Genomic DNA, 22,340 nt, shown 5'->3' with positions numbered 1-22,340 from the left:
TCTCCCCTCACACCTCCTGCTGAAATAATAAAAAGTGGGTTCCCCTTAGCAGAGGCGAAGCCAGGACATGCAGCTGGCGTCACAAAGAATACGCCTAAAGTACATGCTCCAGTGGCTTCTCAGAGCCAGCTAGGAACCTACACGGTTAATTGATCAACCTGTTGTGGCCACAGACCACACAGACAGGCTGTGCCACAGCAGGTCAAACCATGGGTCAATCCATGGCACCAGTGGCCAATAGCTAGGGCCCTACCAAATTCACGGTCCATTTGGTCAATTTCACAGTCATAGGATTTTAAAAATCATAAATTTGATGTTTTCAGCTATTTAAATCTGAAATTTCATGGCGTTCCCACCTCTTGTGGGGGTGGGGTCCATAGTGCCGCTCCAGCTTCTGTGAATGTCCTGCCTCCTCCACCCGTAAGTCCCCGATTATCGGCTGATCCTGTCAACTGCAACTGTCATGGGAAGCCACGGCAGCAGGAGGAAAACTGATCTCAGGACTAGCCCCATCAATGATAAGAACAGAGATCTAGACCTGCATTCTAATCTACGGGGAGCCAGGGGTGATGCCTTCAGGCCAACCAGCGTTGCTAAGCAGGTAGGTGGGTGCGTTTGGTACAACCTGGACCTTCTTCAGACTCCAATGGCTTCACTCCTAGATCCGAGGGGCATTAATCCAGCCTGGGATGTCGTGAACAGGTGGATCACCATGGCCAGGTCTGTGCCTGAAAGCTGGGGTACAATCTTCCAGTCAGTCGTAGAATTCATTATTTTTCTGCCACTGTGGCTATTTAGGCCTTCAACAGCCCTATGCCTGGCTATGCCACTGACTTGCTACATCGCCTCAGGCCAGTTACTTGGTCCCTGACTCCCCATCCGGAACACAGGTTAATTTCAACAGCTGGCCCCCTCTTCGGAGTGCTGGAAGGCTTGTTTGTAAAGCCAGTTTGTAGAGTGGCTGGCCCAGTGGCTACACCTCATGGCTGCTGCATGGGGACATTGGCTCAGCGCTAAAAAGCAGGGCTGTGGTAGGCTCTGAAATAGCAACATGTGCTTCCCCTGCAGACCTGGCCGGCAACCCAGCCAGCATGCATCACGGCCAGCAGGGAATACGATGCAGCTTTAAAAAGCATTAAAGGCCTTTGATGTTTTAATATGCCTTCCCTAACATCACGTCGCAGCAGCATGCAGTTCTAATAAAGGAAAAGTAATAAATACCAAACATACTGCTTCCATTTCTTGCCAGGACAGCTTCAACTGGAATTGTGTCACTGGCTTGAAACATGTTTCTCCTTAGGAGTCTTGCTCTTCTTTCCATGTGGTTTGAATCAGGATTGCTTTCCCTCCCCCTGCCCCAGGGCAAAGTTTGGGAATGCGGGTTAGGAAGGGGGAAAAAAAATATCAAAACCCTCATGCTTGAAATAGAAAGCCACGGATTAGCCCTCCCGAGGAATCCCAGCGGAGGCTCGTTCAGCGTTGATCTTTGGCAAAACGGAAAAGGCGGGTACGTGAAGCAGGGAAGCTGCTGCTACGATCTCCACCGCTTTGCAGAATTTACCCCGGCATCACCGCTGCTGCCACGGCAGGAAGCCCACCAGTGAAGTTATGACTAATCAAAGCTCGTGTGCCAGAACATACAGCACTCCACACGCCGGCATCGCACGCTGGATAGGAGTGTCAACCCCCCTTTTCATTTCATGGCTGGGCCACAGAAAGGATCAGGACTTCATTTGTGCTAGGGCTTGCCTGGGCTGAGCCCTGGCACCTCTAGGCTTGGCAGTTCATAGCCCCGGCACCTCTGGGCTTGCGGCATCAGTTATGAATGTAAAAAAAATTGCTTGAGCCCTGGCCCCTCTTTCATTAAAAATTAAGCCCTGGAAAGGATTAATTGCCTATGGTTACTATCTGCTAGCTAGACTCCAACGAGAGACTGCTGAATTGGAATTAATTTGCAAACTGGACACCATTAAATTAGGCTTGAATAAAGACTGTGAGTAGATGGGTCATTACACAAAGTAAAACTATTTCTCTGTGTTTATTTTCCCCCCACACACACACACACTGTTCCTCACACCTTCTTGTCAACTGCTGCAAATTTTGATTACCACTACAAAAAGTTTTTTTCTCTCCTGCTGGTAATAGCTCACCTTAACTGATCACTCTCGTTAGTGTGTGTATGGTAACACCCATTGTCTCATGTTCTCTGTGTATGTGTATGTGTATATATATATATATATATCCCTACTGTATTTTCCACTGCATGCACCTGATGAAGTGGGCTGTAGCCCACGAAAGCTTATGCTCAAATAAATTTTTTAGTCTCTAAGGTGCCACAAGTATTCCTGTTCTCTCTGCTAACAGAGTTCTTCCTTAGGTTAATTGGTAGAGACCTGTGCTTTGGTATGGCAGATCGTGGGTTCAAACCCTGCTGCTGTTGCCTGGGGGGAGTTTCTGACTTGGGGGTCGCAGGGTTTTCTCTTACTGCTCCCCAGAATGTGCGTTCTGAGTGACTATGAGCTTTCTGTTCCTCTGGCCCATGGAACGCTTACTGTGCAGGGCAATGCTAAGAACCTCCTTAAGACCAGCTTCTTCTGGGATGCCCACAAGATGTGAGTAGATGATCAAAGAAATGTAAATGTGTTAAAGACATGAGCATGCCTAAGCTGAGAAACCACTCAGTCTTACTGCCAGAACTCTCACCTGCCCTCCCCACTATCCTCAGGCATAGGGCCAGGTTGGAAATTAGATTGTAGGCTCTTCAGAGGGAGGCTGTGTGGCCTAGTAGATCGAGCACGGGACTAGGATTCCAGAGTCCTGGGTTCTTTGCCAGGCTCTGGCCCAACACTGCCATAATTGAGGCTGGAGCAGGTATTCGCAAACATAGAGATCAGGCTTTTAAAATCTGACAATTAACTTCTCTGTGCCTCAGTTTCCCCAGCTGTCAGAAGGGCATAGAACTTATTTGCTGCCCGATGATGTGAGGCTCAACTGGTGTCTCAGAAGCTCTTTCAGAGCCGCAGGTGGCAGGTATTATTGAAGTGACACTCTTTCTATGCAGAAACTATAAGTCCCTTTTTTGTTTCACCCTGGCAAGAAAGCCACCGTCCCAGTTCGTGCTGCACCTCTCCGCTCAGGGGTTTTCAGGAGGAGCCAGATGCTGTGCAGTTCACCCTAGTATGCACTGCCCTGGGGAGCAAGCAGTTTGAGTTTTCCTTTCCTTCTCAGCAGAAAAGGGCTTGTCCTAGACTCACCATGAACGCCAGCCAGTCCTCCTTTGAATTTCTCCAGAGAACAACGGTAGGTACACCAGGGACGCCTGGGGGGCCTGGATCTCCTGGGGGCCCTGTTCTCCCCATTGCACCAGGGTGCCCCTAGGAAAAAGAAGGGCAACTCCTTTAAGACAGGCTTGGATTTTTCAGTCAACACAAACCCAGAGCCAGCCTGAACCAAAACCACGTCCCCCAATTGAGGGGGAGTTCAGAGCTGAACAACTGGGCCGATTCCTGTGACCCAAATGGGATAAATTAAAACCCCGAGATCCAAACAACCCTGGGAAAGTCTGGAGTTGGGAATGAAATATGTGGCTTGACCCAACTCTAAAATGTACAGAGAATACACACAGACCAAGCGAGATGCTGAAGGTGGAGATTACAGTTGTAATACTCCAGATGTGGCCTCACTGGTGCCGAATAGAGGGGAATAATCACTTCATCGACCTGCACACGTCGTACACATCCATCGGGGCACACCACGTTTAGACAGATGAATGATGCTGAATGATGCTAGGTTGAGAAGGGCCTTTGTACTTGAAGCAGCAAAATCACCATGGTCTCTGTGGCCAAGGTTTTAAGCCACATCTGAGAAACCAGCATCCCTAGGTGGGCCTGCTGGCTGCAGTTTCAAGCAGTGCCCTGGTGTCTTCCTTCCTTGTTTAAGAGGGAATGTGGGGTGATTTAAAGGCACCCTGCGCACAGACAGGACAGCTGGGAGGACTGGGATTTAACCATGCCAAGGGCTGCAGTTTGGGTTTCTAAAGCTGGGAAAAGAGGCATTGTGCAGGGACACAGCCTTTGGAATAGGTCTCTGTAGTGCACTGCTGTCCTGGAGAGTTAAGGGTACATCTACACAGCAAAAACACCACCACCCTGGCAGCAGCAGGTGTCAGAGCCTGGATCAGCTGACTCACGGTCACGTGGCTTGTGTTACAAGCCCAAACCAGCCAGGTAGATATTTGGGCTCGGGCTGGAGCCTGGGCTCTGAGACCAGCGAGAGGGAAGCGTGTCCAGCCAAAGCCTGAAGGTCTACACTGCTATTTTTAGCCCCTCAGCACAAGTCCTGCAATCCCGAGTCAGTGGACCTGAGCTCTGACACTCGCTGTTGTGGGGGTTTTCTGCTGTGTAGATGTACCCTGAGGAGCTAAGTCTCAAACCTAATAGACAACGTGAAGCAGCACTGGAGCGATGCCTGCTTCCCTCCCCCACACACTATAACATCCAGGGTCTCTCTTTGTCGACAAGGCTATTCCTAAGGTATACAGAGTCTTTGTTAACAGAGAGGGCAGGGTGGTCTACTAGCGAGAGCACTGGACTGGAACTTGAGAGACCTAGGTTCTATTCTCAAGTCTGACCCTGGATGGTATTGGGAAAGTCACTTTACTGCTCTGTGCATCAGTTTCCCCATCTGTGAAATGGGCATAATGATACTTTGTAAGGTACCTACTGGTAGTTCAGAATAAATACTAGTAGCTCAAACTCCTCTACTGTGCTTGTACAGAAAGGCTGTCTCAAGACACAAGCTTGCATTTGGCTCTAAAACATCCCAACAAAAGCTCAATTATCATTCTATAAGTATTGGACCACCAGGCTTGGTGGGCAGGAAGCTCACCAGGCAGTTTCTAATCAGAAGATATGTCTGCTGCATTCACCCCTGGACCTAAACCACATCTAATGAACTTCAAGAGTTTTCCAATTTACTCACTTTGTCTCCTTTGGGACCCAGAGGTCCGCGTCTCCCTCGGCAACCCTGAAAAGCAAAATAAGAGCTGTGTCAGTCAACCGTGTTTGTTTGCCCTGCTCCACCTACAAAGATTTCAGATGCTGGCACAGGACAACCTTGACCTGTGAAGATCTCCCACGCTGGTCATAGGACAGTTATTTCTAAGCAGAGGTACTGCAAACACAGACTGGAAGGCAGATAACTCAACTGGAAGGCTGAGCTTGTTGCTGGCTGGGTGGAAACCAATAGCATGACTGTCACAGGGCCTGTCTACATGGGGCACACAGGAAAATTAATATGGATGAAAGTGAATTAGTTAAACTGGATTAAACCCATATGGGCACTCTCATTCAAATTAAAGTGGCGTTAATTCAGTTTTTCTTAGTTAAAATAAGATGAATTAAGGCCACTTTAAGAAACTCAACCCAGCTACATTGCTCAGGGGCATGAAAAATCCACACCTATGAGTGAAGTAGTTAAGCCAACTTAAATCCCCTGTATAGAAAGCACTAGGGAGATGGAAGAAAATAGCTACCACCTCTTGGGGAGGTCTATTTACTGCAGCAATGCGAGAACCAGTAGTACATGTCCACACTGGGGCACTGCAGGGTTTTTAATGTAGACATAGCCGGATTCCTTTTTTTGCAGGTTTCAGAGTAGCAGCCATGTTAGTCTGTATCCGCAAAAAGAACAGGAGTACTTGTGGCACCTTAGAGACTAACAAATTTATTAGAGCATAAGCTTTCGTGGGCTACAACCCACTTCTTCGGATGCATATAGAAAATGCTGATTTCCACTACAATGTCCTGTTCCAATTGAAGGGTCCGTTTTGTAGGGAAGGTTTAGTGCAAGATGGAAAATCTAGTCAAAACACAAGGGAGACCCTGATCCAAATCAGGTCAGACTTGAACAGGGGTCTCCCGCATCCCAGCTGAGTGCCATAAGCACTGGGTTATTGGCTATACAGGGGTGAGACAGAGCTGGATACACGCACATAGGACAGGGAAACAGTTTCAGCAGTGTAAATCCCACTGATGATCAATGAGACTTTGTTTCTTGACTGCCTCCGTCACTTTTAAAAATGGTACTTAGCAGCCTTGGAAAATGTGATCCAATCCTTCTATTTGACAGTATCCATCTTTAGTTTGTAAAGCTTTTTGCTCAGGAAAAGGATGAAGTACAAATATCATCAGCGGTGGTGGGGGTGGTATATTTGTGTTTTCAGTTGTTTTGTAAGGGAAAAAGCTCTACATCAAGTTCTCTAGTCCAGTGGCTCTCAGCCTTTCCAAACTACTGTCCCCCTTTCAGGAGTCTGATTTGTCTTGTGTACCCCAAGTTTCACCTCACTTAAAAAATGACTTGCTTATAAAATCAGAAAAACAAATACAAAGTTGTCACAGCCACACAGTTACTGAAAAACGGCTGACTTGCTTATTTTTACCATATAATTATAAAATAAATCAATTGGAATATAAATATTGTACTTACATTTCAATGTATAGTATATAGAGCGATATAAACAACTCATTGTATGACATTTTAGTATGAACTGACTTCGTTAGTGCTTTTTACATAGCCTGTTGTAAAACTAGGCAAATATTTAGATGAGGAGTTGTACACCTGGAATGCCTCTATGTACCCCTGGGGCTACGTGTACCCCTGGTTGAGAACCTCTGCTCTACCCTAATAAAAATTCAGCTCTTTAGCTACTGTAAATCAGCGTAGCTCTATTAAAATCATTAGAGCTATGTCCCTGATCCCAAAATATACCACCTGCATCAACAGCACTGGTGATTTCAATTGCAGCAGGAAGCAAACACCTTGAGTCCTAAGGGAAAATTGCAATTCAACACATTCGTTCTGGGCCTGGGTATTTTTACTGAGTACAGTCTGCAAGCCAAGCCAACACGTGACTGGTGGCTCTGTAATGCAAGTCCTGTTCTACTAAGCACTGAACGGAGACACCGCCCCCTATCCCCTTCACCCCTACGCGGGACTCCGTTCACCCAAGAGTTTAGCTTGAGGGGGTAGCATTCATATAGACTTCTGTCAGCCAAGCCAAAAAACCAACCAACCAACCAGTCTCCTTTCACGCTGAGTAGAAGAGGAAACAAAGAGCCACAGTCTGTATCAATTCTCAATATCCTTCCCTGGACCACCAACAGCAATGAGAATGACTCATCAAACTGCTCTGTCCATATTTCCCAGTTATATTTGAGGGTAGCTGCCTTGGCACAGAAATAACTCAACTATCGTTCTGAAGACGAGGCCATTATCCAGAACGTTGTACTGGAACAACAATGGCCAACAGGTATGAATTCCACATGGCTTCATGCTTTGTGGACGTCCAGCCGCAGACGTTCCGGCCCTGTGCACAGCAATTTTGAGGTCTTTTTTTTTTTTTTTTTTTTTAAATAGAATCATATGGCGCACATTTCTCCTGAATGACAGCCACCTCGGGGGAGTTCATCCTAGAATATGATTCTCTGTAAAATGCCTGATGGTTAAAAGTGCTATTGGAAAGTTCTGGCTGACTTTCAGGATGCGTGTAATGCCGACGGACGCTGTTGTGGGTAAAATATAAAGCCGCTCCCGGGTATAAACACACAACAGAGCTAGCAGAGGCAGCCATGGACATGAATTAGTCCTGTTGATTATTTGTGCTAGCAACCCACCTGTTTAATGGGCGGTGTGTGGAGCGATCGTCCGTGATTTCGCTCTCCACACAGACGCCCAGAATATAAGAGCTGTGGGCACAAATGGCTCTAAGTATGTATACCATGCCCACATCCATGGTATCTGGAAGCTATACCCAGTGGTCTCAAATCTGGGCACCTACCAACTTGTGAATATTAATAAGTGGTCTGATTTGCAGAGATGTTGAGTCTCCACATCTACCACGGAAGTCAGTGAGAGCTGGGAAATTAAGTTCTAGGTTTCTACTGGCTTGGGATGCTCGCACAGCTGAGCTGTTGGAGCGACCGGCTGGAATCAGGCATTCTAGTGCGGCTACCAACCTCTCTTCTCTCGTACGAGACCAGCCCCTCTGCATCCCCAAAGGACGTTTCCAGGCAACACTATACTGCTTAAGACTATCAAAGCCTCCTTGTGCTGCCCCAACTGCAACGGTACCTTCCTCGAGTCCCTTCCCTGGTTTTCCTCATCCTTTACCTTCAGGGCCCTGCTCAGTTCTGCTCTCACCTAACCCCTTGCTAAAAGAAACCCACCAGTTCAGCTGGCTATACTCACATTCCATCCTGAACTGCCATCTCGTTCTCTCTGTTTCTCTAAATTCTCTTCAACATCTGCTCTTCTTTTGTCTCCTCTGCCTGCTTTATATTATTTATATCGCCCCGCCCCCCCGCAGGATCACTCTTCCCATTCACCCCTCCCTCTTTTCCATCTTCTCTCAGATGACATCGCCGGACGTTCTCATCCCTGAACTGTTAGTCCGTGCATGTTGCGAGTTAGAGGATAGCCCCTTCAAAGGCCTCAACGTCTCCCTATAACCTCTTTGCATTCACACTGGGGAGACCTACATGGCGGCGCAGGACTGTCTCTCAAGCAGGGCAAACCATTCAGCCAAAATTGGGGAGGAAGGTTGATTTTATGGTTAAGGCACTGGACGAGGTCTCAGGAGGGCTGGGTTCAAATCCAGACTCTGCCACTGCCTTCCTGTGTGACCTTGGGCAAATCACTTATGCTCTGTGTGTCATTTCAGATTAGAATCCTTCCTTCTGCCCTTTGTCTGTCTAGTCTACTTAGACTGTAAGCAACTCAGGACAGGGACACTCACACCATGTTGCTGTTAGCTCAGCCTCGGTACAATGCGTCTCCAATCTCAGCTGGAACCTCTACATGCAACTGTCATACAAATAATGACTAATATTAAAATTAATCTGTACCTGAGTCTCATAAGCAGACTGGTATTTTCAAAGAGAAAAAAATCCCTCTTCCATGGTCTTGGCCATGGGCACATATTATAAACTACGCTGCGTTCATGTTTGGGATACTCCATCTTTCTGTATTTTGATGGACAGTGACCTGATTAGATTATATTCTCCTCATTCACATTAATGAATAGCCACCATAAATTCACAAAATAAATGCCATCTCAGGAGGGAAATATTACAGACAAACATCATAATCCTGATAGATGATGGACAGAAAGAGGTGAAGATTTGGGAGTTGTTACTGAATTCAACAGTCATCATGGCATCAGCTACAATTTCACAGTATATATTTCTCTCTCCTTACAAACCAAATTCCTCTTACATTGATACCATTTAAAGCAAGACAAAACAGATTCACAGCACCAAGAATAATGGACTCAATGGCTGTAGCATTTCAGAGCAGAAGATGAAAATTGATCCATGGAGTCTCTTAAAGAAGAAAGTTCGTATTTTTCTCTGTAAATCATACTCTGTCATTCTGGAGCGTAATCCTTCATCTTCCAGAGCAACCTGACATTTGTAACGGCATGTGTCATGAAACAACGGATAACTCCTTAGAGAAAACCAGAGTTATGCTTCTGCATTTGCTTCCCCTATGGAATCACAATGGGTTTCTATCAGATTTCAGGGTAAATCCTGGAATACAAAACATGCCAATTCCTTCAAATAACCAGTGCTAAATTTGATTAATAAACAAACAAAAAATGAATAAAAAAAGCCTGACAATACTTACAAACTACCTTGAACCCGCCCCATGTAAAACATTGGCAGTCAAAACTCCAGCACAGAAGCTTCTAATGTGGTTAAATCTTTGGAAGAATGAGACGCAGAGATCAGAAGCATCTACAGTTTTTAAAATTAAAAAAATACTTTGCACTTAACATAGTGCTTTTCACCTCTAGACCTCAGATCTCTTTACAAACGCTTAAGGAGTATCATCATTCCCACGTTTCAAATGGACAGACAGACACGTAGGGGAGAGAAATGACTTGACCAAGGTCACCCAGGAAATCAGGAGAAGAGTTGGGAATAGAACCCAGGTTACCCAATCTCAAACCTTTACTTAGTCCACAACACCCTACTCTGATGCCCCTCTCTGCAAAGACTAGGCACAGTCTGACCTGGTTAGCAAAAGCCGTCTGTGCAAAGTTATTAAGGAAAGCTCCATCTAGGATTCATTATGTGGGCAGCTACTCAAAACAGTTTGCAAAGGCATAAAACTTCTACTGAGGAACTGCAGCAAAGCAGAGACACGCAGGCTGCGCTAGAAAGCGGAAAGCATCCTTGCTTTAGGAGTATGACACATTAGCAGCCCAAAGGAAGATCAGTTGCTTTTTCTTTGCACAGACAGAGAGACTGCAATAGAATATGCTAGGGGTGCCCTTTTCCAACATTAAGCATAAGCACCGCTGCATTAACCTTGCCCGGGTTAAGAGCTGCATCCCCTTGGCTCCCGCACCAACATGGCTGTTGACCACAAACCTCATGCTATCTCCATCTGCCTGTGCTTTACTGCCTTCTAAAGGCAACTAATGCTGCCAGGGCAGAGCAGATGAACATCTACGCTGCAAGCACAGCCTCGCTTTCCCCAGCTCTCCGTCCAGCAGTGAATCATGATTTCAGAAGCCAAGTGTCAGACCCTGTGCAGAGCTAAATGGGATCAAAATGTTAAAGCGATCGCTTGGCTTTTCCAAAGCACAGAAAAAGCCTGACGGGGCCATTTTCAAGAGATCAGAAATATACAAATCTAGAACCAGAGAGACTTGTGCATGCAAATAAATAGAAATCTGAGAGTTTGTGAAGGCCAGGAAGGAGGAGAAGGGACAACCAGGGCACTCTGGAAACAAAGACAAACTGAACATGTAAGACAGGGAGCAAACCAGGCTTCCATTCAAGACAGGTTGTTTATCTTTATTGCCATGTTGCCCTGGTTATCACTGTTCCACAGCCCTGCGGCAATGGGACATTCTACTGAGCTCGGAAGAGGGAGAGGAATTCTCATTATTGCAGCCCAGTCATGACTCCTGGGTTCTAATTCCTGACTCACCCTGGGGCTTTGGCCATATCATTCTGCCTCAGTTTCCCTCCTTATTTCTACTACAGTGGCACCTAGAGCCCCCAGACAAGACTGGGCCCCCACTGTGCAGGGTGCTGTACATAAGAAGAGATTGTCTGTTGTATAAGTGTTTGGGGGGCAGAGACTAAGGGTGGGAGCAAGAACAGAGGCACAGAAAGGAGGCCCCTAACTTTGTTGCTCAGTAGTTGTGCAACCTTTGGGCCCAACACCCAGACCTTAATTTTAGGGACTTTAAGAAGAAGTCTGTCCATTTTACCCCAAGCAGATTTTGACTCCCCCAAAAGGTGAAGTGTCAGAGACTGCATGAAGTCCACCAGGGACTTAGCTGTTGCTGTAGACTTAATGTGGAAGGTGCTAAAATATGTGGTAATGGGCGTCGGTATAAAGTTTTGAGAGAGGAGAGAGGATGTGATTAATATAAGCTTAAGAGCCTTAACTAACTCTGAGTTTCTTGTATCAGGGGGTAGCCGTGTTAGTCTGTATCTACAAAAACAACAAGGAGTCTGGTGGCACCTTAAAGACTAACAGATTTATTTGGGCATAAGCTTTCGTGAGTAAAAACCTCACTTCTTCGGATGCATAGAGTGATTGTACTATTTAAAAACAGAAATCAACAACCATAATTCCATGTGAAAGCCCTCCCCCATTTAATATCAGTGCTATTCTGTGCTTCCCTTGCCTGGCACCAATCCACCACCCAGTCTTTGGCATCACAGACGAATGAGATCTGGATTCATTTCTCACTCACCGCTGACTCAGGGGAGCCCATCACCCTCTGCCTTGCTGAACTGCCTGTGACAAACCAGTCAGGGATGAATGTCACCCCGCTCAATATTAAATACAGAGGAAGCCACAGGGTTTCTCATCAGAACTTCTTTCTCAAGGCAATGCCCTCTCTCTTCCTTGGCGGTTCCCTTCTATGCTGCCATAGCCATCCATCTCTTTGGGCCCTGTTCCTATGGGGTAGGGTCCTGGATGTTGGGGGTGTGATTCCCAGTTCATGTCAAGCTCTCCTCAAGCTAGTGTGCTACAAATAGTAATGTAGGGACAGTAGCACAGGCAGTGGTGAGTGTAAATGAAAACCTGCCTGAAGCCCGTGGGGATGTACTGTACTCAGTTAGGCCATAACCACTCGCCATTGCCTGCGCTACCCCGGCTACACTCCCGTTTGTAGCACACTAGCTCCTTGAGAGCTGCCCCGGGTGCGTGAGCTGGAAATCGCACCCCTCACTCCAAGTGCAGACTCCACCTCGGGCTTTCTTTGTGGACTCGGTGCAGCCGTGACTCATCCTCGGTGGCGCTGCTCCACTCCCAGACAGCGCTATCTCCTCCCTAGCCGCCCGCGCTCAGCCTGGCTTCCTGATGCAGCACAGCGTGCAAGTCCGAATTCAAGCCAATCGAGCATCAACCGACCGGCTCTCATGCCTGTTGTGCCTCCCGCCCCCTTCCCCACTTTCAGAACCAACGAGCACCCCTGCTTTCCTCCGCTGTGCTATTGCTGGGGTCTGCAGCACTTTAACCCAATCCCTCTGCTCGTTCTCTGCTAATTCTACAAGCAGAATTAGGCAACAAGAGCCAGCACAGGACACTGGGACAGACGACTCCGCTGGGACACCAATGGTCCAACTCCTCTCCCGGTGGCAAAATTCCCCAGTGCCTGGCTCGAGAGACAAGCACCAATCCCAAGCGATAGGAGGCTGGCCTCCTTCCAGCAGCCGAAACCCTCCTAGCCTTTCTAGCTGATAACACCCTGCCACGCTGGAGCTTCCATCACATGCCTGTCTCTGTGTGACTGCAGCAGGGACTAGCTGGACTCCTCTTCCTCGTCACAGCCTCTGTGGATTCATCTCTCCCTGTGCATACACTCGCCCTCAACACCCACTGTACCTGGGAAGCCCGGCCCTATCCTGAATAGCATTCAGCTTCCCTCGCCTCCTCCAGGGTCTTCTCCCATCTCCAGTCCCGCCAACTGGGTTCCCTGCTGCCTGGAAATTGTGCACTGAAAAGACAGGACCTAACACAATCCACACTGTGCACTGGATTAGTAGCTTTGCTTAGTGTCACCCTCCCTCCCTCTTGCCCTCTCCTCACATCACGTCACAGCTATTGCAGACTGTGAAGCCCTCAGGCCAGGCGCCCTGACTTTGGCCTTTCTGCAAAGCACCGGGCACAGCTGTGCAATCGATAAAGCAAGGAAGGAGCGTCTGACGCACTGAGCCAGGCTAAGCAGAGCAGAGCCCACTGGGTAAGGCCAGAACTTACTGCAAGAATCAAGACACCTGGTCCCGTAGAGAGACATATTTGGAGCAGCAGAATTTATTGCCACGTTCACAGGGGCCTGTGCATTGTGTGGGGCCCTAGGCAATGGCACCGACCTAAAACCAGCTTGGGAGAAAAATATTTTCCAGATTTAATGCCTTCTGGGACATAGTTACACACTTGAAAAATCCATCACTTCTTTGCTTTAGTCCCTGGGGCATTTTCACCACCTTTCGATGGGGCTTGTGCGCCTAAAACCACCAAGATGGGCTGGGCGGCTCAGAACCCCAGTGAGAAATGGGACCGACACAGGCCAAGTGCCAGGCCTCCGATTTACAAAAGGAAACACCTGAAATTACTTGAAGCCACTCCGAGTCCCTGGATCATAGTTACAAGCCAGGTTACGTTTTTCCATTCAGGATCTGCCTCATGGCAGATGTTAAGCCAAAATTAACTGGTCACACATATGCGCTGTACTATGAGGAGTAGGGCTAAAATCACTGACCCACAACTCGACTCCCACTTCAGACAAGTGGATGAAACACACCAGAGCAGGCCCGTGCGCAGAGGGCTCTAGAACAAGGAGTGTGACCTACAAGGGACATTTAGAGCTGGTCGAAATATTTTGGTTGAAACATCTTTTCAGCAGTCGATTTTTCCCCCCGGCTTTTCAATTAAAACAAAACATTTGGAGGCTTTCCCCGTCTCTCCTTTTTCCAGTGGAAAATAAAGAGGAGGGAGTTATTTTTCAGTTTTGTTTAGCCATAAAAGAACAGTTCTACCAAAAAAAAAAAAAAATCAAACTAAACACCAATTTTTCCCCTCCTGAAATACTTGGCAGGAAATGTACAGCTTTCTTCTACTAGCTTTAATCACTTTGGCTTCTGCCAGGCTAGGCCATGTCCACCGAGTACATGGAGCTGACATTTTGTTGCATGCTCTGCTCATGTGATTCTCCCTGTCCTGATGGCAGGACAGCAGGATTGTCAAAAGTCGTAAAAACTTTGTGACTCTTGGAGTCTTCTTGGCATCTGTTCTATTCTCTAATGTAGTCCTGCAGGCAAAAACAGCAGCAGCAAGAAAGGGGGCTGGGGGGGGGGGGGGGGGGAGGGAACCTAATGGACCTAAATTTAAATGTCAAGTGACCCAATACCCTGGTGATAAAACACATTTTGTCTGAGGATGGGAGATTGAGCAGAATTGATCTTGTGACTGGGACAGAATTCTCTTAGGGCTGATTCTTTTACATACAGTTAGTTGTTGCCATTAGAAAGTCACCCACGGCAGTTATAGGGAAATCACTGGGGTATTTGCTGTACCACTGTGTGGGAACTGTGGGTAAAGGATGACCGTTTAATGACAACGACTGGAAAGCCTGATCACACGTACAACCACGTAAAACCGGCCGCTGGTAGAGAACTTGATACATGCAGATTATTAAAGGGAAAAGCAAATAACTCAGAATTCTAGTTCTGGAAGTTTGTTTAAGCAGAGATGGTCCAGATGGCTTTCATTGGATGGTGGACAAACAACCATCCATCCATCAAGCTAAGATCATGTTCATAGCCGTTATCAGAGGCTAAGGCCTTCAGAAATGAAGGGTTAATGCAGTCTGTGATGGATGTGGAACTGTGCTGTAGTAATGTAAGAATACTGTATGTTGACCTGGTTATTGGAATGGTTGCTGTATGCGATATTGGGTTAAATCAACAGCGCTGTTAGGAAAGAAAGTGGAAGGCGAAAACAGTGACTCTGGATAAGAGAGAGAGACACCCACACACACCCAAACCCAGCAAACACTTGGGGGTTACAGGACAACGGGAGAGCCACTGACTCTGAGGAGACTGGCTCCACCTCCCACTGAGTCCACCAAGCTGGTTTTGGACAGCAAGGCTAAAAAGCTTGGGAACAGAGAGAACAAAGAGCTCTAGCTGGATAAAAAAGGGACCATCTAGGGAGAGACGGTTGTTGGGGACCTGTTCAGGGGAACAGACTGACACCCACTGGGGTGCCAGCAGACAGGTCTGCCTGGTCCATCATCACCGGGTGGCAGGACTTTAAGCAAGACAGACGTGCACATAGACTGGTCATTGCACTAAAATCCCTTTTGTCTCATGTCTTCATTGCTACTGTGAAGATTAAACAAGCTTGGTTTATGAAGGCCGGCTGGCCACTGTATTCACCTCCGGTCACACACTACCAAAGGGTAGCACAGTTGTCACACACAGGGATGTAGCCAAGGGCCCAGTCTAAGATTGGGAGAATCAACTGATTCCACCCCAGGAAAGATAAAGGCCCAAGGCCTGGTACCTGAGGTACACTCGGAGAGGGGATGGAGATGCAGCTAGCCCTGGACCCATGGCATAGTCTTTCCCCACCCGCGAGGCGGACAGGTTAGTCCAACAAGGGGTCTCTGGGCGGCACAGGCGAGGGAGATGAACAGCAGGTGTAGGGAAAACAGCAGCGTGCCAGGTCCTCAGCAAACATGCTGCATATTAAGCACCGTGACTCTTCAAAACCTCCCACCTTCACACCACCCTTCCCTCCCCAGGCCTGCACCAGCATCTTGGCTATTGGCTCAGGCAGCTGCCCATTGACCCAGGCTTCCTGTCTCTGCTCCCGCAGCACTAACCTCAGCCTGGTTCCACAGAGCCAGTGATGGATGCCCCCTGCCCACCCCCACAACACGTACTGTTGTTTGGGGGGTGGGAGAGGGAAGGAAAGCAACAAAGAAAAGAGGGAGAGCTGAAGACAAATGAAATATAGACGGTTGGGGAAGCCATACATAGAAGGAAGGATGGTTTAGGGAATAGGGAACCTGATTGGGCCTCTGGATACCTGGATTCTATTCCTAGTTTGGCCACTGACCCACTGTGAAGCCCTGGGTGAGTGATTTTGCCTCTCTGTGCTGCTGTTTTAACCTCCTGCCCTGCTCTTTGGGGCAGAGACGGTCTTTCACCATGTATTTGGACAGCACCTAGCACACTGGGGCCCTTGGGTGGGATTTCAAGGTGCTATTGCTATACAAACAAACAACATGGAAAAACAAGAGAAGAAAAAATGGGAGGAGAAAGAGAGGAAATGGAGAGACAGAGAGCAGCAATTGTTCTGGGACATGGTGCAAGGGCACAAGAGAACTGGGTCACATGCATCCACCAATCTGTGGTGCATTGAGGACTGTGTTGGAATTGCAAACTATCATTTTAAGACTGCAGATGTGTGTGTGGGGGCGGGGGACATCCTGCTTGCAGGCAAGGGGCTCCATAGGGAAGCGTGCCATGATGAGTCAGTCTGGACAGAGCCAGTCTAGAGCAAGGTGGAGAAGTTGTGTCTCGCTGTCTTAGGGAGCAGTCTGCTTTCTCTCTCTCTGTTTTGGGGTTCTTGTGTGTTATCGGTTTGAATTCTCAGAAATAAAGTTGTGTTATGTTGCAGTCTTCCAGCCAGAGTAGTTTAATCTAAGTTCTCTCTCTGTGTCTATGCTGTGAACATAACACAATCCATCACCAACCGGGGACTCTAGCAAAAGTAAGAAGCTGGAAGTCACCGGGGGGAACTTCTAACCCTCAGGATGCTTTAGCTCAAAAGTGCCTGTATTCCTAGAACCCTCAAATGATGCTTTGGTTGACGTGAGAATTACGAACAGGAGGACTTTTCTGAAGTTTGCCAATGCTTTAGAAGGCACCAAGGCTTTCAAGCCTTCCTGGGCAGCAGGGAAGCAGCAGCAGCTGCTCTTGCAAGTATTATTGCAAAGCCTCAAAATTTCAGAAAGCATTTGCCTTTCTTTGAGCCGATGAGCTGGACTTTACTTCTGTCTGCCCAGGACTGTATATGCATCATCCCCTCCACATTCATTCAGCTAGGAAAGGGCGGGGGGACGACAGTGACGCCACCTTAAGGGTTAACAGTTTAATATTTTACAGTAGACTGCCTGTAGTTGTGGGGGCAGGGCTGAAAGGGAGGGAAGGACGAGGTGTACCTGGGCTATTGCCGAGGGCTCAATTCGGCATTAATGGCTGCCTCCTGCGGTTACTGATGGGGACAGGGAACAATGACAGCTCAGCATGGTTGCCAGAGGGGTGGAAGTCTCCTGACCTCACCAGCTGCCAGGCCTGGAGAAGAGCCTCCAATGTCGGAGCCTCTTCTTCAGACACCTCCCCGCCTTCCCCCAAATCCATGTGCCGTCGCAGTCACGGTCGCTTGTGACTTCTGACTGCTTCCGTTACGGTAAATGAGGATTCCCCACTGTATACAGAACGGTTCCCTCAAACACAACCCCTCACACCTCACTTCACTTACAGGCAAACCTGGTGGTCCTTGCGGCCCCCGGGGTCCTGGCTTCACTCGAACCTGTTGCCCGTCTGCTGCTGTCCACAAGACACCGGCTTGACCATGGTCCTCACTCCCCTTTGCTTCACTGCCTGTCTTCCCTCGGTGCACGACCCCTTTGTTGTGCTCTGTGGGGACCACCTCAGTATCCAGTGATGTCTGCATTGGTTTCACAGCATCCTCGGGGCTTAGGGAAGCTTTAGAAGGGCTCTCTAGGGTTCCTTCACCCACAGGTGCCTCCGCCTTCCTATGGGAGTCAGAAGAGGGGGCCCTGGCTATGTTTCCTGCAGAGCCCGCTGTCTGGCTGACCTCTGCGGAGACTTTGGAGAAGATGGAAGGGTTGTCTAGGTCTATGATGGCATCAATCGGTTTGCTGGGTGAGAACCAGGTCCGAGAGCCCGTGTCTCCTCCCTTCAGCTTTTCCGTAGTGATGTTCTCATCCTGGGGTTTCGAAACGTGGTCTTTCTTGGAAGCCGGTCTGTTTACTTTGGTGGAGGTTCGCGAAAGGATAACGTTGTCATCAGCCACCTGAACATCTCGACGCCCAGAAGGAGGAACTGAGGTAACCGTGGTAATGGAATCACTGGCATTTCTTGCGACCTCCAACTCGCTTCTGCCAACCCCGGGCCTGCCAGGTCCTGTGATTTTATTGTAGGTGGCGTTCAAAAGCTCGAAGCCTTCCTCTTCCATAGAAAGGTGTTCCTCCTCTTCCTCCTCCTCAGCAGACAGCCTCTTAGTAGAAGGGGCTGAAGTGAGGGCACTTCCATTGGGGCTGGGCCTAAGGTTCTCTTGGGAATTCTCCCACACCAGGGGTGGCCGCACGGCCAAATCTGAAGTGGTAAATTTTGAGCCCTGGAAGGGAGGAAGAAGAAAGGACATTTTTAATCATTTTAACCTGACAAGACATTCTCTCTTCGCATTCCAGGCCTTTGGAAAACACCTGCTGTTGGCCATGCTGGTCCAGAAACAACCCATGTTTATTAGCTTTTAGGTCCAACCTTTTCTCCCTCACCCATGAGAAAAGGGGCATTGGGTAGGGCTGGGTAACAGCGGCATGGAGCAAGTAATTCATTTATTTTTGATTATACAGAGTTGCTGGGTTGTTTGGTTTGATCTGGTGTAGCGGGTAGACTAGTTTATCCCTAATTTCAGGGCAAAATGGAACTTCTCAGCTAAGGAGCCAGAACCCAGAGCTCCTTAATTCATGAGCGTCATTTTAGAAGATGGCCAATGCTCTGGGTGCCTTTAGGAAAGTGAAATTCTAGGCCACGGACAAAACTTTAACATGTAGCTGCTTCTTCTCTCAGCCTCGAACTAAAGTGTAAAACAAAATTAAACACCTGTTTTTGTGGAGGGGAGCCAGGGGCCAGAGTTATGAGGATGGAAATCCAACTCTGGTGCAAGCAGATTTAACTGAAGTCCACGGAGTTACACGAGGCACAAATCCATAAACCCAAAGTCTTTGAGATACAACTTTCAAAGCACTTAAAGTCCCCTTGTGGTCTCAGTGCAGTCACATGCTCAGGCATGTCTCAATTAAGGGCAACTGCTAAGCTCCCAGCCCTTAATCTGAAACTTCCTCTGCCATTTAACAGCAGCTGGAATAACACTCTAGGCAGCAAACCTCCTTGAGGGTCCAGCAGGGAAGGGGGTTGGGAGGCAGGGAGAAGGAAAGATAAGAGGAGTGCAGTCTCTGGGACATCTGTGGCAAATTAATGAATTAAACATGGTGACTGGCAAGGGTTTCATTCTGGGCTAGCCCATCATAGTAAACTGCCCCCTTAGGGATGGTGAAAGCAGCAATTGTTCTTGCAGCTTCCTAGCACAAGAGAGATGGAGTCCCGGTACCTCACCCTTCCCCATACAGTGACAGGGGAGTGGGAAGAGGGGAGGGGGAAATCATGACATTAAAAAAGTTCCAAACTCAAAAAGAAAATAACCTCCCTAAACAAGTAAGATGTTCTACCCAAAGTGGTTTCGCTGCATTAGAACATATGTTAAACTTCATCTTCAGTACTGTTGTCACTAACTCCAACTTCGGTTAACAGTGAGGTCTGAACCCAGATTTTGTCGTCTGTTGTGTCAGACTGTAAGCCCTTTTTGTTCTGTGTCTGTAGAGTGCCTAGCACAACTGAGTCCTGGTCCATTGTACCACAATACAAATAATAAATCCTCTTAAAGCAGTCACTAGAGGGAGACCACGCCCCACACTTGCGTTGCCCTTTTAAATCTCCCACAACTGCAGCTCCATTGGTGATAGCAACAGCAGGAATGCTAGTGTAGACAGAGTTATCAGCCTTGTTACCAGGGTTATACTGTTGTAAAATGGGGACAGACCAGGAAGGAACACTCGTACGTGAGATCCTCTCTAGCCCATCCACATCTGCCAGGATCTTGCTTTGAGCAGAACTGGTTAGCAACATCATTTAGCCCAACTGTTTGTTAGGCATCTGGTCTTGGTTAACAGACCCGCTGTTGCTTATTTAGAAATGCTGAATTAATCGGTCACAAACAGCAAGTGCACCACGAGGCAAAATCAAGAGAGGAAACATATAATTAAACTTCCAGAACATGTGGTCCCTCATTTAACATGACAGGAGGACGGGAAGAGGTGGAAACCAGGAGGAAGGAAAACAGACCTCACTCAGTTACCATTCCCACAGCTCTGTTTCTGTAACAGTGTTAGAAGAGGCCTGGATTCACAAGGAAGCAGGGCAAGGTGGGTGGGTGTCCATCAAAGCCATGATCCTGCTGATAAGTTAACACAACACAACCATCCCCTTTTAAGTTCACCTATTAGAATCAATGAGATGCTGTCTTGATTACAGAGAAACCTGAACAAGATACAGCTCTTATCAAGCAACTTCCTATCTTGTGCCCTAAGGTATTGCCAACATCCTAGGTAGAGCTGGGCAGGAAAGTTTCCCCGTCCCATGAACGTTTTTGAGATTTTGAAATGTTGGCCCTTCCCAAATCAGGACAAAGTCAAAAATCTCAAAAATGTTCATGATCCAGAAAGGAGGAGGGGGAGAATTCAGTTCCAGTCAATGGAAACATTTTGTTTTGACTGTGTCCATTTAAAAATCTCTTTTTACTATAATTAACTTACATTTCAAAACAAAAAGTGGTTTCAAACTGGAAAACCAAAAACATTTTCATTTCCAATAGGTCAAAAGAAACATTGACAATTTCAAAACGTTTTCAAAAATATTTCAAGTTGAGAACTCCATCAAAAGTGACCTTCTCCCACAAAAAATTCTGATATTGCTGGATCGGCATTTTTCAATGAAAAACATTGTGTCAAAATATTGCTCACCAGCAACGATCCTAGGTACGATTCTCTCCTCATGCAAGTTTTACCGTGGTGTAATTCCAGTGACTTCAGAGGAGTAGCTCCCAATTTACACTCGAGTAAGAGGGGAGGGATAGCTCAGTGGTTTGAGTATTGGCCTGCTAAACCCAGGGTTGTGAGCTCAATCCTTGAGGGGGCCACTTAGGGATCTGGGGCAAAATCAGTACTTGGTCCTGCTAGTGAAGGCAGGGGGCTGGACTTGATGACCTTTCAAGGTCCCTTCCAGTTCTAGGAGATAGGATAGCTCCATTAATTAATTAATAAAATTAATTAATCAGAATGTGTCATATCATTCTGCATAAGCCATCCATTTTTGTGGGCCCTTTGGGTGTCGCTGAAGGCAAGTTGCCCTGTACTTAACAGGTATCCATACTCACTGCAGGAGTTTGTTTCAATCAGGCTGAGAGCTCACGACAAGTATTGTAATACTCAATGCCACAGATGTAAGCCCTGGTTACTTACCAATGGAGCTAACAGCGAGCTTGCCATGAGGATAAATTTGTTTTTCAGAAAGTCTCCCACCACAGCACTACTGTATTTGCAGAGCCGTGTCCGCAGTGGAAGCACTAGTACAAGTAGAGCTCTGGCAATGACAAGCATTTTTTCCTCTCTGTTAACTAGTCCTGCTTTGAGCCAGACTAGACATGGTGGTAAAAACGCGGATGGCTGTGTCTATACTATCACTTCTGCTGTTGCTGTCCCCAGTGAAGCTACTAGGAGATTTCCCCAAAAGACTAGTGTATTCGAAGCATTTTTGGCCAACAACTCCAACGTTCGTTTCCTCAAGAACTAAATGAAGCCACAAAATGAAACCCCGGATGACATGCTTGATTGATCTCTACACACAACGTGTGCGCATTTGTAAAAATAGGGACATTTCTCTGTCAGTGATGTCTTCCAATACTGCTCCTTGGAACAGAGAGTTGGTTGGGCTTCTAGATTACTAAATATAGATACACACAACTTATTTAAAGGAAACTGAACTGAAACTTGGGGCCAAATAGTAAATCCTTCCGCTCTGTGGCTGTGCAAGTGCTGCTCCGTGGCACTGTACTGCAGTCATCAGGGCACTGATCTAGCTGAGTGGGTTTCAACCCGTGGGCCGTGGACTCCCGGGGGCTTGCAGACTATGTGTAAGATTTCCAGAGGGGTCTGGCACCTCCCTTCAAAAATTTTTAGGGGTTTGCAAATGAAAAAAAGGTTGAAAACCTCTGATCTAGCTGAAATAAGTGTCAACTCCATACAGTTAGAGACGGCATTTCCACAATTCAAATGAAGGAAAGTCAATAACACATTGTTGTCTGATGCACAGAGTCCACAGTAATCAGGGCCGGCTCCAGGCACCAGCTTGTCAAGCAGGTGCTTGGGGCGGCCA

General features: G+C 47.5%; 1 protein-coding gene across 1 annotated transcript in view; it reads right to left on the bottom strand.

Moving 5' to 3' along the window:
* The window catches only part of COL27A1 (collagen type XXVII alpha 1 chain), a 185,879-nt gene that overhangs the window by 108,912 nt on the left and 54,627 nt on the right, over nt 1-22,340 (bottom strand). Inside the window, exons 10-12 of the mRNA XM_029912756.1 lie at nt 17,584-18,465; nt 4,981-5,025; nt 3,255-3,374 (exon numbers count right to left, since the gene is read on the bottom strand). Of these exons, the coding sequence (XP_029768616.1) occupies nt 3,255-3,374; nt 4,981-5,025; nt 17,584-18,465 (1,047 nt within the window). The remainder of the gene's footprint in view (nt 1-3,254; nt 3,375-4,980; nt 5,026-17,583; nt 18,466-22,340) is intronic.

Source organism: Terrapene carolina, unplaced genomic scaffold, assembly GCF_002925995.2.
Source record: "Terrapene carolina triunguis isolate 2854851 unplaced genomic scaffold, T_m_triunguis-2.0 Scaffold238, whole genome shotgun sequence".
In the NCBI taxonomy this organism is placed as follows: domain Eukaryota; kingdom Metazoa; phylum Chordata; order Testudines; family Emydidae; genus Terrapene; species Terrapene triunguis.
This window is presented reverse-complemented; position numbering and strand designations above follow the sequence as displayed.